Genomic DNA, 16578 nt, shown 5'->3' with positions numbered 1-16578 from the left:
CATCTCTGATTAAAATGCAAAGATTCCATCTAGACTTCATGTTTTTTTTTTGTTTTGATATAAGGTGGTGTATCTGTGTGCAGCAATATGAACATTTTACATTTGGACATAATGTACATTAGTGTATGCTAAAGAAATACATTTTTCACTTGCAAGGATCAGTGCCATCCATCTATGTTTATCTATCATCCGTTCAGTTCAGGGCCAGATGTGGGGTAGAGCCTCTCCCAGCTGTCATAGTGTGAGATTTGGGGTATATCCTCAACGGGCCACCCGTCCATCACAGGGCTAACACAGAGAAGCAGGCAACCATTCATACTCATATTCACACCTATGGCCAACTTATATGTCTTTCAACTGTGGGAGGAAAAAACCCACGCAGGAAGAGAGGGTGTTTGCAAACTCCACCCAGAAAGACCCAGGCTTGCCGCTACACCAGATAGTGTGGTTGCAGGAGATGGCTGCCCTTCTGTGAACCTGGTCTGGTTTTGCTGGAAGTTTCTTCTTGCTTAAAAGGAGTTTTTCCTCTCCACTGTCACCAAGATCGTGCTTACTTGTTGGTGTTTTCTCACTAATACTGCAGGGTCTTTACCTCGCAGTATAAAGTGCACTGGAACTTCTCAACTGCTGTCACGATTCAGTGCTGCAATAAATTAACTTGAATTAAATTTAATGAAATGCAATTCAAGTTCACGTCACTTAAATTCAGTCTCACAGAAACTCAAAAAAATGCAGTAGCTCATAATCACTCTATGTATTAAGAGCCTGGCCAGATTAAAGCATTTCTCTCTTCAGCTCTAAAGAAAGTAGCATTAATCAGTCAAATGGATGGATGCCACAAAACATGCCAGTAAAGCAAGCCCTGAGGGAATATGCAGTTATATAATGAAATCGAAGTAGACCTGGAAAAGGAGAGCTGCTCACAAAAACAGTGAAAATGTGCTTCATCATGCAGTTCATATTTATTTCTTAAATCGTCGAGGCAATATAAAGAAAAGAGGCAGCAGGGATGTCAAACTAACTAAAAACCACAAACAACAAATTTTAATGACAAATAATTAAAAAGGAAAAAAATCCACTATCACCCATAACTTTAAGGAGAATATTCTTTTTAAATAAATAGGCTATGATCAAAGCTAACATAATAGCTTAATAAAATATTTGGCAAATACAATACAAAATACTTACTAATACAATTAGTTAAATGTGACACTTTCATTAAAGTGGTATTTTTTAACAGAGAGATGAATGACTGTGTGTGCTCACAAGTGTACATATGCGTATGTGTTGTGACATCTTATTCCACAGTGCAGAAGTTTTCCAAACTGTTCTCTCGGGCCTTGGGAAGCTCATTGTGTTCCAGTAGTTGGTACTGGAAGGAAACACGGTTGATATAGTTCCCACTGGACACGAGCCTCACCACTGAGTTATCACAACCAATCTTCATCTGGGCTGAAGGGCCACAAGGAGAGGAAAACACATACTTTACACTCTACCATCCAAGAATTTTTGTTCTGTAGCCAGCCCTACTTACTCTGGTTACATTGGCAGCAAAAACATTTACTTTGTATCTGTATTGCAGTATTTTTACAAGTAAAAACAGCAAATATATGTAAACATAAAATGTGAATTGCATTGGATATTTCACTATGTGGGATGTTTTTATTTTGTAGGACTCTTTTACAGCACATCATAATTACTAGTAAAAGTGTTTCTTGGACACAGTGATGGACACAGACTCACCGAGTCCACTGAGGGAGAAACAGAGGTCGGCCACAGGGAACATCTTAGAGGTATCCACCCCATTCCCTCCCAGCAGCTCCACATAGTCACCTGACCCTGAGCAGCCAGACCACGCCAGTCTCTGTAAAATAAATGATCAACAAAATATTTTGATGGTGAAGTCCAGATAAAGACTTTACTTTGTTACATAGAAAACTGCCATTAAAACTTCCTGTGGAGCTCTTTGGACCAATAAAAGTACTATATGTTAACCTGGAAAAGGCCAACCAAGTGGAGATGTGATTCCAGTGTTTCATGGTTCTCTATTGAGCAGGTGCTTGTAACACAATGAAAAAGTAATACTGCAAAGGATTCAAATGAAATGACTTCATTTGACTGAAAAATGTTTACACAAACGATTTTTGTAATATTTGAATTTGGAATACATACAGTTTTCCTCAGAATTTAAACAGAGGCAGTTAACAGGATGTTGTTTTTCAGATATTTAAAAATGAATATTTTACTTTATTAATTTATTATTTATTATATTACACCTTTATGAGCATGCTTTGTACCACTTTTCTCCTTCCCTTATTCATAGAGAGTTGCATTTCATGTAATAGCTTTTATGACTACTCATTACTTACTATTAATTAAGTAATTAATAAGTACTACTTATTTATGTTTTTTTTTCCATTAACACATTTTCCATTACACACTTCAGCTCTTGTTAACGTTAGTTAACCTCACTTTTCTAATTGTGGAATTGTCATTATAGCAGAAATTGTAGTAATCTGGGAGCCTCTGCTTAGCGTTCTGGTTCTACCAGACACCAGAGAAGCTTCTCTGCATTGTTGTATTTATATGTAATGTATTTATATATTTGTTTGTTTATTTAACAGAGGCTCTGTCAAGCTGCACAGAGTAGATGAGGAGGGCAGGACATCAGGCACAGGAATGTCACAGAAAATCTGGTCAGTTTTCAAAATAAAAGATCCCGTGGAAACTACACCCTCTGCCCTTGCAACACTCTGTGTGATTTGAAGCACTTTACCGAACAAAACTGTGTAACAGATGAAAAGTCAAGGACATGGTGTATTTCAGGGGTAAGACTTCGATATGACTGGTAAGTGCTCTGCTGTGTTCACCTGCTAGCTTTTTTCTAAAATTCATAAACTGTTATTAAAAATGTTTATTAGACTTATGGTTATTATTTTTGACTCCATTTGTCATTACTATTCCTTATTTAACATTAAAAACTGAGGATCATCTTCAAACATTTAGTATGAGGGTTTAACATTATAATCTACACACAATGAATAATATTTAGTTTAGCTAAAGTGGTTTGCTAAAACTCTTCCATCTATTAACCACAGTGATGTTTTCATTTAGTCTCATTAGACCATTTGCCATTGAGGATTTATTTTCTGTTTTCTTTTTTTCCACCTATTGGAGTGGGACTTATGAACACAGAGTAATTTACAGTGGCAGTGAGGCTCAGCAGCCAATTTGCCAAACATAACACTGTTTTTGGATGACTCTCCAAAATCCTGGATTACTTTCAATGACAATATTTTCAGTTGACTGTGGTATAATATCAGCATGTGGTGAATGCAACAGAAAATTGGAAACTATCCTAATAGATTCTGGTATGAATAGAATGGTCATCCATCTGTAATAGGACTAACAAAGTGAGACGGTGGACCAATCACATCATTCATGATATAAAATCACCAATTAACCCAGTTGTTCTCAAACTTTTTCTGGCATGCCCAACTTTAGTTTACATCCTTTTCCCTTAGTCTTCCATGCTCCAACTGCAGTGGCTCTGTTCTGAACCCGCCACACAGTTGGAGGACCACTGGATTAACCTAACCTACCATAACATACTTTTGAGCCTGAATACCTGAAGAAAGTCCTCTCTGGCACAATGAGAACATGAAATTCTACACTGAAAGGCTTCATTCAAGCTCCAGGCTTCACTTTAGTTTCAGTCTCATAACTGTTTGTTTTTCCATTTCCTGTGTTCATCAGCTTCCCTCTAGATGTAGGAAGATGACATCCCGGTGCTAATTACGCCTACTGAGCTCTGATCGATCAGTTAAAGTGATTTCCCCATTACAGTTAGGAAAATGAAATTAATAAATCTCTGTAGTTAAACAATACTTTATTAAATTAAAATAAAATTAAAATCAAAATTGCCAAGTACTAATAAAATTTGTGTGATGACATAGACAAACATGCAAATATTATTAATAGCTTTAATTAAAAAAAAATATATCACACTCTGAATGCGTTTAAAATGTCCAGCTGAAGCTAAAGGTCTATTTAAAGTGTCAGAATTTGGCCTCAGTAAGATATTTATTTCACAGAGAAAAGAAGATTGTGTGTGTGTGACTGTGGGCACATGCATGCGTGTATGCATGTGTGTGATCTACCTGTGGACTTAGCTCATTGCTTTTGGCCTGCCCCAGGCTGAGTTCTGTCAGTCGGATCTCCACGGGGTAGATGATGGAGAAGCTGCAGTTCTTGCGCTGATGTGGCATCACCATGGTGAAGCTTCCCTCTGGACTCTGAGACATGATGTTACAGGCTTTCCACACGAACAAATCGACACATGCACAGACAGGAGAAGAGATTTCACATTTCTAGTTCTCCATAACCTGAGAAACTCATTACTGACACTTCACGTCACAAAGAGGACAGAATCAGCGGGTGGCAGCTGGAAAGGAAATCCAATTCTAGTTCTGATCACAGAACTGAAAGAAAGAAAGAAAAGTGAATTCATAAAAGCATTACGGAAAAGGGAGTCTGAAAATGCTGCCACTTTGTTCATATTGTTCCCTTCACATTTTTGTTGTAAAGAAACCGAGCTAATCAAATGTGAAGAGAGACGTTTGAATTGTTAATTAAACAATTAAATGTTGTATGTGTATCTTTTACATCCAATTTTTGGTAAGAGCCACTATCACAGTCACCATCTAGCTTACCATTGGTAAATATTACCCATCAGTAACGGTTACCTTACCATTTTGATCATTCATTCATTGTTACTTTTGCTTTTCCTCCATCAAACATTTATACATATCATTCAGTTTAAGTCAGTCTAAACTTTAGACTGTGGAGCTAGTTAACAATTTCAGTCGTTTATCCATACTTTTATATAGCTATTAGCTCCATTCTGTTTGCCAGCCAAACTTTTAGATTTAAGGAATGTTCTAGAAACACTCTGACTTTTATTATGTATTAAATGAGTAACACTGTTATGTTGCATGGAATATGTGAGGTAGCTTTATTGTCACTTTGATTAGATCATATATAAGGCCTAAACTGCAGACGGTTGCACTTAATGGTGAACAAGGGGATAAACCACTGTTAACCTATAAATAATTAATTGAAACTGCTGGTTTTTTTTTTTTTTGTCTGCAGCCTTTATTTCCTTGTCTTTGTCTTACAGCCAGACGGTGACAGTTATGTTTCTTGACACAATGTTAACGCTGTGTTTGTCAAACAGCTGGAAAACAGGTGCATCCTTCTCACTCAATTCGTTACGCTCGCTCTTGGCCTTGATTAAAGCTCGACCAAGCACAAATGTCCAGGAAGTACACTCATGCGTGCACACAAATGTACCCCTCATTTCACAAGACATATAAAAAAACAAAAACAAAAAAATAACACAAATCTTTTACGCGAAGACTTGAAAGTGTTTTATGTTTGGTTTTAGATGTTTTGGCCACAAACTGATCTTAGTGATGCATAACAAGACTCACGGAAAGGGTTGTATAGTTTCTTGACAGCGAGGGTGAAGCCACTAGCAGGGCTGTGAATGCGAAAGAAGATCATGGCAACATTCTGAGAAGAGCGGCTGGTGGCTCCTGGTGCTGTGGAGGAACAGTAGTCTGTGTAGCGCTCGTAGAGGGGTAAAGGATGGTCCTGATTGCTGGGGAACTTCTCTCCCTTCAAAACCCAGCCATCAAATATCTTGAAGAGGAACATATGATATGTAGTAAATACAAAAATTAATGCCTTTACTTACTTAATTTCAGCACACTTATTCCACACCTTCACATACAAAACATGAAGCAGTGTCTGAAAATACAAGGCATAAATTTTTAAAATGTGGAAGAAGCCAAGGACAGCTAGCATGTCCAAATTAAGCTGTTAACTATATGACTAAGAGATAACTCATCAGCTTTATGTAAGAAGCCAATTCGCTTTTACAGAAAGAAACAAGCAATCTAATTGCCAAGATTTTTCCCCCTATATCATAGGTGTCAAACTCTGGCCCGCGGGCCAAATTTGGCCCGCAGCCTAATTACATTTGGCCCACGAAGCCATACCAAATTACTATCAGAGCTGGCCTACTGGTATTATACAGCTAATATATATATTGTTTAGTATTAAGCTTTGCTTGTTCCATATTCAGTTTTTCAGCAAAACGTGTTTGAGCACATAAGAAAAGATTCATTCTTATATCTGGAGGAATAAATATATTTCAATAAATACTAACGTTAGCCCGCAACTTTGTTCCAGTTTTGAATTTTTGCCCACTGTGTATTTGAGTTTGACACCCCTGCCCTATATGTTTCTTTCTTGCATGCTGACAGCAGTAAGTGAACTGGAATCACATTCCTGGTTTGTGTGCACAGACTTGGTCAAATAAAAATGATTCTGATCCAGTGGGTTGGTGAAAACAAATCTTTGTGTTTTCTATTCAACTTAAGACATGAATCATCATGTTTTATTGGGTAATCCGACATGCCATACAGCACATTCTACACTACTGTGCTGTGAATAATATTTAATTACAAGCATAATCCAACATGAATTTCATTCTAAAAATATTCTGTAAATCTCATGTCTTAAAATGAGGTGTGCTGTTTTGTTTTATTGAGCACATTAATCCTACTAATATTTACACAAATCTGCTCTTGGTTTCTAGATCACATGCATGTAAACCTAGGCTTTATGAAATTCTAATGTCCCCCTTTCCCTATGCCATGAACTGAAATCTGCACTGGCAGGCTTGGCTTCAGAACTAAAGCCTTCTCTTCCCACTCTTGCTCTGAGTAATGTGACCAATGCAGAAAGCATCCAGTGTGGTGTTTGGCCCTTAAACGCCGCCTTAACCCTGTTTGGCCTAATTTCAAATGCACAGGAAGAAGATGAAATAGAATTCAGAGTTTAAACCGAAAAAAGCCTTGGAGTCCCTGCCTTTCACTTAAAAGAGGGGTTGGATATGTGTGGGGGCTATTTTTAGTGTGTGTGCCAACCTTTATGAAGTCTCCAGCGCTGCAGTCGATGCTGACGTCAGACAGCTCCAGACTGATGACTTCACTGGGCTCAGCTATGATGAAAGCTGCACATGCCAGCTGTGGCTTTGATGCCACAAAGGTGAAGAGGCCATCAGTGGCCAGCATGTCCAAGCATCCTACAAACCACACACACAGTCAGTTTTCCATTTCAGACCAAAAATACATTTAAATATTCTAGAGACTAGTACTTAGAGCTTTTCTTCCCCAGCTGAGCACCCAAAGCACTTTTTATTACAAGTCTTATTCACCCAAACTCATTTTTTTGGTCAGCTCAGGGTTCAGCATCATACCCCAGGATACTTCAACAGGTAGAATGGAAGAGTTGGGGATCAAACCACTGCCCTTCCAAGTGCTTGACAGCCCATGCTAACTCCTGAGCCACAGTTGGTCCCTAAGCCCAACTATAACAACTTTTCGCCTAACTCTTAAACTTTAACTTACGTTAACTAACCTTCGCCCAGTCCCAAACCTACCCTGACCACACCAAGTAACCAAAGTAGAATTAAAGATTAAAAACCAAACTGGATTGGTCCCCATAAGTGACTATGAAATATATACACCCCCAGAATACAGGTGAGGCAAACACACATATGAACACACACACACAGCCAGATACAAAATACATTACACATATATTGGGTTCAGAAAACATACTGGATTTGAGTTTAGCCTTAATAATTTCTCATGAGGTCAAAGTGTTACTCAGAGGACAGCATCAGTTTTCATTTAAAAATGTTTGCTTGGATTAATGCATGAATTATCTAACGTGTTTAGTAGCCTATGTTCTAATTAAGTGACTGAATGGGCACTGGTGCATAAATAAACATTCACCCAATTACTGTTTTAAATCCAGCAATTGGTATAATTCGGTGATTTAAAGCTATTTTTAAGCAGTTCTTACTGAGAGGTCGGCGGAAAATAAAATCCTCTGATTCTCTTTTCTGGGCCAAACTCAGCAAAGAATATAATCCATCTGAGGCTTCGTTGTCCTGAAAAGAAGAAGGAAAACAAACAAGTAAATACAAACGAACAGAAAACCTAAGATTTCATCTCTGGGCTGCTCATAAAAACTTGACAGACATGAGTTCAGACTGCCTCACTTGATCAAAAATTCCACTTTGCTCGACTACAAACGCGACCTTACCTCGATGTAGCGAGCGAGCCCCATCCTTAATGAAACGCAGATAAGAAAGAGAAACAGCTGTGTGCGCAGAGCCACCGACATGCTGAAGTGCGTCTCTCGAGGAGTGTGTCCTGAAGCTGAGGGGAGAATAACGGAGCTGCCTGTGAGATCGCAGCTTTTATAGCAGCCCAGACAGGCAGGCAGGCCGACATCAGAGGGTTAGTGACAAACATTTAGCCGTGCGGACTTAAAAATGACTTTGATAATGAGTGAATAAAAGCGGTCATTCAAGGCTGTTTTTAGGGAATTCAGATGTTTAGAAACTAATAATTACTGCGTATGAATTCATTGGAGGAAATGCAATACTTGAAACATATCAGTGTTTATTAAAATCGCTACACAGCTTAACATTGAGTAGACAGGCTAACATAGTGCTTTGTGGTCAATTTGGTGACTCTTCATTGAAAAATAATAGCTCGTGGGACATATTTGAACTGCCAAATACTGTTGGTATTGATTTTTCAAGTCTCAGGAACACTGATAAGAGGGATGAACCGTATTCCCCCCCCCCCAAAGGATATTCCCTCATTTGCTGTTTTGATGGCCATGGTGGTGCTGGAAACACATTTCTCCAGAAACTCTCATTGTGTTCAGTAAGGTTGGAATCTGTTAACTGCTCCAGCAAAACGGAATAATTCACGTTATTTACATTACAAATAAGTCCTGCTGTGACATCTCTTGTGTTGTCACCCTGGATGGGACCACTCCCATAAGGATAGAAATGATTCACTATAACTGCATAACTGGGTAGGTAGGATTACTAGGATCACTCCGAACAACTTTATTTTGATTTGCAGTGATCCTTAACTCTAAGGAGAAAAATGCACTCAAACAATGATAGCAAAATACTCCTGAGCTATTACAGAGGTTATGGATCCCCCTTACAGTGGAGGTCAAGCATTCATGCCTGTACCAGTCTCTTTCTGTGCGTCACATTTGCCCAACTGTGATGAACGATGACTCATCTGATACCACTTCTCCCACATGTGTCTCTAGACCAGTGCCTCTGGGTTTTGCACCACTGAACTCTTCAGTGTGCATTCATCTCTGTAATAAGGATCGAAATGAATCTTAATACAATACGACTCTATTTTTTGATGGACTCTTCTTACTGACACAGTCAGGAGGAAGAACTCCCGCTTTATTTTTACTTGCATATCACACTAATGCAGGAGCATCACAATCATCAAATAGGCAATGTCAGACCAAATATTCTGTTTCTGTAAAATTTCCATAGATCTAAATGCTGATGTCACTTCACCATTCCTATGAAAACACCTGTTAATGGAATAGGCTATTTGACTGAAGCACCTGCCATCTGTGCCCCAACAATAAGCCCTCTTATAAAGTCCCTTCGATATTTTCCTCTTGCCATCTTGATACAAAAGCAGAACTGAATGGGCCTGCTCTGAATTTTTATAGATGACTGGATGTTAACTGCTTAATTGTATGGTGCAGTGGTCCAGGGTGGAAGCATCTGCACTCTCCACTTTTTCCTGCAGTTTGTCACACAAATGGATATATTGAGACTTTGGCGGAGAGAAAATGAACCTCATGCGCTCTTTTATATATACACTTTTCGGACATGAATGCTCAGATTGCAAAAGTCATGAATTCTCAGATGTCCTTTGAGATACTGAATGAGTCAGAGTTTATGCAGTGCCACTCATGAGTCAACCTTCAGCTAAAGAACCACTTTCAATTTGGTTTCAGTCTATTACATTTGCCTGACATTTGGGCATCGGGGAGCACAGAACTGCAGTGGTTAGTGCTGCTACCTCACGGTGACATTGCCATGAATCTTCTAGCTTGGTTTAGAGTTTTTCTGAGCATGTATGTTCTCTCTGTGCACCTCAACAACCTCTCACAGTTCAGTGAAAAGCATGTTAAAGTGTTCACTGATCCTAAATCGAGTTTTTTATTTGAATTATGAGCTGAAGTGTACTCTGACAAGTGGGATAGGCTGGAGTTACTGCTTATTTTGTGTTTTATCCCCATTTCCAAAATGCTGCATTTAAGTACAGTAATTTGATTGCATGTAAATTTTCGATGCCATTGTGTTGCATACGTTCAATGTAAAATGTTGATGGAATTTGGTCGAAAGAAATTTACTTGATTGATAAACACTCAGTTTATACCAAGCATCTTTTCCATAATGATTAATTATTTGAATTAATACATCTTTGATTCTATATAAAGAATCTTTTCTGTTCCTGCTTCTGCTTTCTGATCAGCAACTTGTGGCCTGATGGGACTAATATGTGCGACAACTTTTGACTCACTTGCTGGTTACTGTTAACTCATTCACTGCCATTGACGTCTATAGCCGTCAATTGCAGTGAATGAGTCAATGGGTTTAACTCATTCACTGCCAATGGCTGGCAGTGAATGAGTTAAGACTTAAGAGACATCTGTGGCAACTGTGACAACTATCTTTTTAAGGACGTGTTTTAGCTCCCCGTCTCTAATAAAGGAATAGTGAGGAAATGAGGTGTTTCTCTGCAAGAAGTCTGAAGTCTGACTTACTGACTGAGGTCAGTTAGTCAAACACTCATCAGATTAGAGAGGATAATTAGAGAGAGGATGATTTTTTATATTTCACATAGCAGTTTGATAGAAGTTTGATAAAAGGTGCTTTGTGTTCCACTGTTTCAGATACTGCAAGTAGACCTCTATTAGACTGAGTAGAATACCACCAAATTTTGCCACAGATTTGTGCTTGTGCTATAGCCTGCTTTCTTCTGTGTTTAGAGAGATATAACCTCTTTGCTTAGATTTTTATTCATTCATTTTACTTGTTTTTGCTGGCCAGTTTGACAGCCAGGAAATCAAAATGGACAGCTGTGGTCTAAATAACATCTTTGGACAAAGTGAGAACAAAATGAGCAGTGAGTCATACCGTATACTGCACATGAAAAAAGGAAAAAGACCAGAATATGTGTCCGGAAGGAGAAAGTAAGAAAGAGCCAACAAGGGAGAGCGAGAGTCTGCGATGTAGTTCAATTTGTTTTGACATAGGAAAGTCATTTAGAGTTGACCACTTTTAGCTGCCTGTGCTGCCGCTGTGAAAGGTCAAACTCAGATGTAGCTGAGTGTAAGAGATGATGATCAGCCTGTCAGCGCTCATACACACATCTGATAAAATAGCCCTCTCTTTCTGTCATTCATCTGAAATGAAGATGAGAGACTGTGCGTAAGTGCGCCTTGAGCTAATTACAGCTGACATTTTTTTCCATCGTTATTAAGGTCTACGATGCCACACAGAACAACAAACCACAAAAAATAATGAACATAATGAATAACATTTACTATAACAGCCTGTCAGCCTGTTGACTTTTAATGCTGATGACCTATTCGAGGTGTGTTACTTTCATCTAAAAGCCAGTAGTCAGTGTTAATAATTAGTTGCCTCACAGAGTCATTGCGTTGTGAAGATGCCTCAACCTATTAGCCAGAGTCTCACTGTTTAAAGTGTGTTTTGCTAATCTGAATGACACCACAGGAAAGGGAAAATGCTCGCAAAATGCTACGTGGTGAGTGCCCATGTGTGTGTATTTCCTGGTGTTAAATGCTCGTCCCTTAGCAATTTCATGTCATGTGATGTGTGCGTATGTGTGATGCGGAGCTGTGATACATACTGTAATTGTTAAAATCCAATTTATTAAATGAATTGATAGATTTTAATGAACACGTAAGCCCAGAGTCTGATTATACTGCTCTAAATGATGAACAGATACAGCAATTCCCTCAGTGCTGGCCTATTTGAAGAGTTCATTTTCTAATCTAATAACCATATTTAACAACCACTCTTCCCCTATTACCTCCCCCAGTGTATCACCCTGACTGAATGAAGGGTGAGAAAGAATGAATGAATTGCCATCCTGTGCTACACATGGATGAACTTTCTCTGTAAATGTGTTATTCTTGGGGAACCATAAAAATACAGTACTAGCATGACTAAACCAACAGCACACAAGAATATCCCAGTAATTGTGATATGAAAAAACGGACAGAAACCCCCCCCCCAGTACATTTGAATATTAAAATCAGAACATCAAATTCAGATGTGTTTAAAATGTTTTAAATTTAGATACCATAAATATCATCACTAAGAAAAACAAGCGAGGAGCCAGCTGCTTCTGTCTTCACCAGACAAAAGGCTACAACACCATCTGGTGGCAGATGCAGAAACAGGTCTATTTTTGCTTCAAGAAATGCACGAATCAGTGGTAACTTCTCAATGATGCTCCAAGTGGCAATGACAAATCCTTCCCACAGTTTTCTCAAAAATGCAACTGATTTGGTTTACCAGGATTTTCCTAAAGATAGAAGCAGTTTAAAAAAACTTAAAGGAGTGTGATTTGCTGTATCTGGGATGATTGTCCCAGCTGGCAAGATGTGACAGTCACCCCTCCATGTGGTTAAAGTTAAATCACAGTGATTGTTGACTGCAGACATTAGTGTCTTAACCCTGTCTTACTGCCCAGCATGCAACCTCCTTTTGAACACCTGCTCCCTGGCAAACGTACACATGTAGCTAAGTATTTTTGATTTTTTTCTTCATTGTGTGTTGCCTCCTTTACACACACAGGAACACACAGTTCTTGTGCGGATCTGTCTGTCAACACAGCGGTCCAGCCCGGCTCTCCCCACTGCCTGACTGACCCATTCATCTCCCGTGTGGGCTGTAATGAGCTGACCCTCCCCATTTGGACCAACCTGACAGAGAGAGATTACTTTAAAGTCTGCATGGATTTTCTCCTTTGTCCCCTCCTCCCCATTCCTCTCCCTTGAAAGTGGCTAATTCAAAGTGCATTAATGAGGAGCGATGGATAACACACTCTTCTTTTAATTACCTTCCAACCAAGTTCTTCAGGGGAGGTCTGGTGACTCCCATCTGACACTGGCCTGTTTATTTGGTTTGGTTTTTACCATGTTAGACTTTTGTGTGATGCATTATGTAGTCAGAAGAGATCATGCTGAAGCATTTATGGGTTATAGGGACAACACGTTAAAAAGAAAAATAATAAATGCACAAAATACATTTAGATAAAAACAGTTTTTTCTTAACATACATCTTTTAAAAAAAATCTTCAATCTATTATTGGCGAGGCTATTGAACAAACACGGATTATGCTAATATTAAGAATAAAATACTGAGGTATTGTATACACTGAAATGAGCCACTGGAACATGATGTGAAGAGCTTTTTGTTGTCTGTTTCCTAGTAAGAACATTCACAAATTATACAGGGATGATTGATGGTGCATGCAGACGATGAGAATAATTCTACATAATAGTATAATTACAAAGTGTGATGCAAAATAATTGTTCTGGAGCCAACAGGGACCACTTTCCCCAATGAAACACAATTAGGTAAACTGATATAAACAGAGAGCAGGATTTGACAGAAAAGCTTAGGGAGTAAGATAATCACTTAAAACAAATCAACTCCAGTTTTGTTTGGATGATGAAATCGATTGCTCAAACTAAAAAATAAAATAAAACTCACTATTTCATGTGTATGCTGCTATTATACTAGTTTCTTTATACACTTTGTTTTGTTTTTTTGGTAATAAAACAAAGTCTTACATAAAGTGTAGTAACTAACTCAAGCATGATCCTCAATATCAGTGCTCACCAAATGTATGGTAAAATAACACATACCAAAGTTTAAGCTATTGCTTAAACTTTCTTTAAACAAATAATGCAAAAATCACCCTTAGTCATAGGGATTTGGTGGCTTGATGTTGTTTTTGCAAAAGCGAATACATTTACCTGCTGGGTTAATGATTTAGGACCACTTTTTATTGTTATAGAACACACTTTGGTTCTTCAGGCCATGCTCCTATTTGTACAAAGTCTCTGGAGGCTCCTGTATGTCAGACAGTGGCCTTTCAGCTCATATCTTGGAAATCATTTTTTCAATTTCAAGCAGTGACTGTGGGAAAAAAAAAAAGCAGACACTTGTCTGATGTTTTTATTTATGTGAGTCAGTGGCTAACTTGAGAGAGCCTGAGAGTACCTTGTGGCAAGACAGTTGCCATTTGTTAGGCAGGCAGGAACAGTGCAGAAGACAAGTATATAGTTGAAGGTCTTTAATTGGCTGTTAAAACCTCTTACTCCTTCAAAAAATTATTTTAGGTCAGCTCCAAATACTTCTAGCTAAGTCCTGGGCAACATTTTTTATCTCTTAACTCTTCGGAGGAGGGGAACTTTTCTTGCTTTATATATTGACAGACTTTGCCTGAATGCTAGCATAATGAAAATCTTTTTATACAGCTCATACTGATCTTGTGCATCAGTTTAAAATATATAAAATAAACATTTTCTTCCACCTGCTTAGAGTTTCCTCACACTCTGAAACATGTCTGCTCAAGGCAGAGATGTGTTCCTTCATCATTCAGGCTCACTGTGGTCTGGGCAGTCTTATCCAGCCTAATACACATTGATTAGTCTACATAATCAATGTATTCAATGACAATGATTCAGTACACTGCATAAATTTATCGACTGCAATCAGCTATAAACAGCAGCCCTTTTTTCGTCCACTTTCTGTTTTATTAACTAGGTTTTGATGGAAAAATAATTCTCTGCAGAGTTAACAGACATATTTCATTAAGTGATTAAGTGATACCGAGGTGAAATAAAATCTATTGACCATCTGTCTGGATTTTCTTGAGAAAAAAAAAATGGCATGAACGATTAAAAAACAGCGCTGCGAGCTACCAGACAGCTACCAGAAGGTGGCACTGTTTAGCTGCTGTTGGCTTTACTGGCAGCTCTTTGTTACTTGTTCAACCTGAAGAGTTTCACATTGAATTATCTTTCTGTCTTAACAAAGGTGAACGAATAGCAAAACAACAAATACAAGCAAAAATCAGATTCACCCAGGATTAAAATTCATGGATTCAGAAAATCAAATCACAAAATTAGGCATCACAACAGTTGGATGATTTAGTCACATACCTGCTTTATGCTGTAATACTAAACCAGTTTACCCAGCTGTATTCTGCTTTAACCTTTGAAAACAAATCTACCCTTTCAGTGTAGGTGAGAAAAGTTTTCGGGGAATACCAGAACACACTTGTCTGCTCTTACAATTTCAAAACCCCGTCTAGAATGAAACAGAACGCCAAGTGATATATCATTTTTCACTAGACAGTTGAATAAAAAGAAAAAGTGCAGTAGGAAAACCCCGACGTGAGGCATGTAACTTTGCTACTCCTGGTGGCCATGCATGACCAGGTCATGTAATGAATGTTGATAAAGTAGAAAAGCCGCTTTAATCAGGACGGATCACTGTGCAGAGGTGGAGAATGTCAGAGAGAGCAGGCACAGCTGCTTAGTGAGAAATCCAATATTGACTGTCGGGATAAATGTCCTGCATATTCTCTCATCTGTCCCAGGGGCCGTGGTATTATGCCTCTCACGTTAGCACTCCTAATTGGATTAAAAATGGCTTGTTATTGGGAGAAAAATGACTGAAAAAACTATCACGATTATTGCCTCTCAACAGTGTTGGCTCCCAGAGCTGAAGAGGTGACTGTCAAAAAAAAAGCAGTTTGTTTGGAAACAAACTTGCTTTGATTGATTGTGTTTTAAGCTCAGACTAATGTGGACAGTGCCATTGCATTCAATGCCATTTTCTAGTATTATACAGCAATCACAGTGTGGTATTTCTGGAATTTATCAGCTATTTTTACACATCAAATTTCCACTTCATTTATTTTCAATAGTAAAATAATAAATAATAATCAAATAAAGTGTGTGTGTGTGTGTGTGTGTGTGTGTGTGTGTGTGTGTGTGTGTGTGTGGGGGGGGGGGGGGGGGTTTAAAGGTGGTTATGTGGTGTATGCATGCACGCCTGCCTGTGAATGCATGCGTGAACAGAAATGAAACAGACAAATCCATCAGACGTCCACTGGGTTTTGGTTTGTGTACCACCAGGAGCACCCATTAACAGAAAATAAATGCTTGACGTCATAAACCTGACAGAGTCTCATTCATACTGACATTCGGGCTAAATTACACATAAAAGCACTGATAACATCATCATTAAATATTGATTTCTAAGGCTGGTTTAAACAAAAGCATGTCTACACATAATCAGCAGATGACGGGATTTGGTCAGAGCACAGGAAGGAGAGTTATATAAAAAGGGGCCTCTTTTCATAAACATCTTTTCATAAACATCTTAAGGAGCAAAAGAAGAGCTGCTGAGTGTAAGAAAGGGGAAGAGAGAGTGGAAAAAAGAGAGGAGTAAAGGGCTGGGGGAGTAGAAAGAGATTTAAGGCTGAGGCTCAGAGCAGATGTTAGTGTTGATGATGATGGATGTAGGTTGTTGAGATGCAGAGT

At 38.6% G+C, this 16578-nt stretch overlaps 1 protein-coding gene across 2 annotated transcripts; it reads right to left on the bottom strand.

The window, feature by feature from the left end:
• Nucleotides 1-1297: 1297 nt before the first annotated feature.
• LOC146657678 (corticotropin-releasing hormone-binding protein-like) lies at nt 1298-8279 on the bottom strand. Of its 2 annotated transcripts, XM_085427013.1 has the most exons (8): nt 8182-8279; nt 7939-8026; nt 6996-7153; nt 5493-5703; nt 4181-4315; nt 2983-2992; nt 1744-1862; nt 1298-1452 (listed from the first exon to the last, which is right to left on the bottom strand). In XM_085427013.1, the coding sequence occupies exons 1-8, from the start codon at nt 8260-8262 to the stop codon at nt 1298-1300; spliced, it is 957 nt and encodes a 318-aa protein (XP_085283139.1). In that variant the 5' UTR covers nt 8263-8279. The 2 variants fall into 2 exon arrangements, with proteins under 2 accessions (XP_085283139.1, XP_085283138.1); XM_085427012.1 differs by lacking the exon at nt 2983-2992 and having other exon boundaries at nt 1744-1864; nt 4161-4315.
• Between the last annotated feature and the right edge of the window lie 8299 nt (nt 8280-16578).

Source organism: Rhamphochromis longiceps, linkage group LG12 (genome assembly GCF_057381845.1).
Source record: "Rhamphochromis longiceps isolate RC_006_pf linkage group LG12, R_longiceps_female_GT1.1, whole genome shotgun sequence".
NCBI lineage: Eukaryota > Metazoa > Chordata > Actinopteri > Cichliformes > Cichlidae > Rhamphochromis > Rhamphochromis longiceps.
The sequence above is the reverse complement of the archived record's forward strand: the minus strand, read 5'-3'. Positions and strand labels throughout refer to the sequence as shown.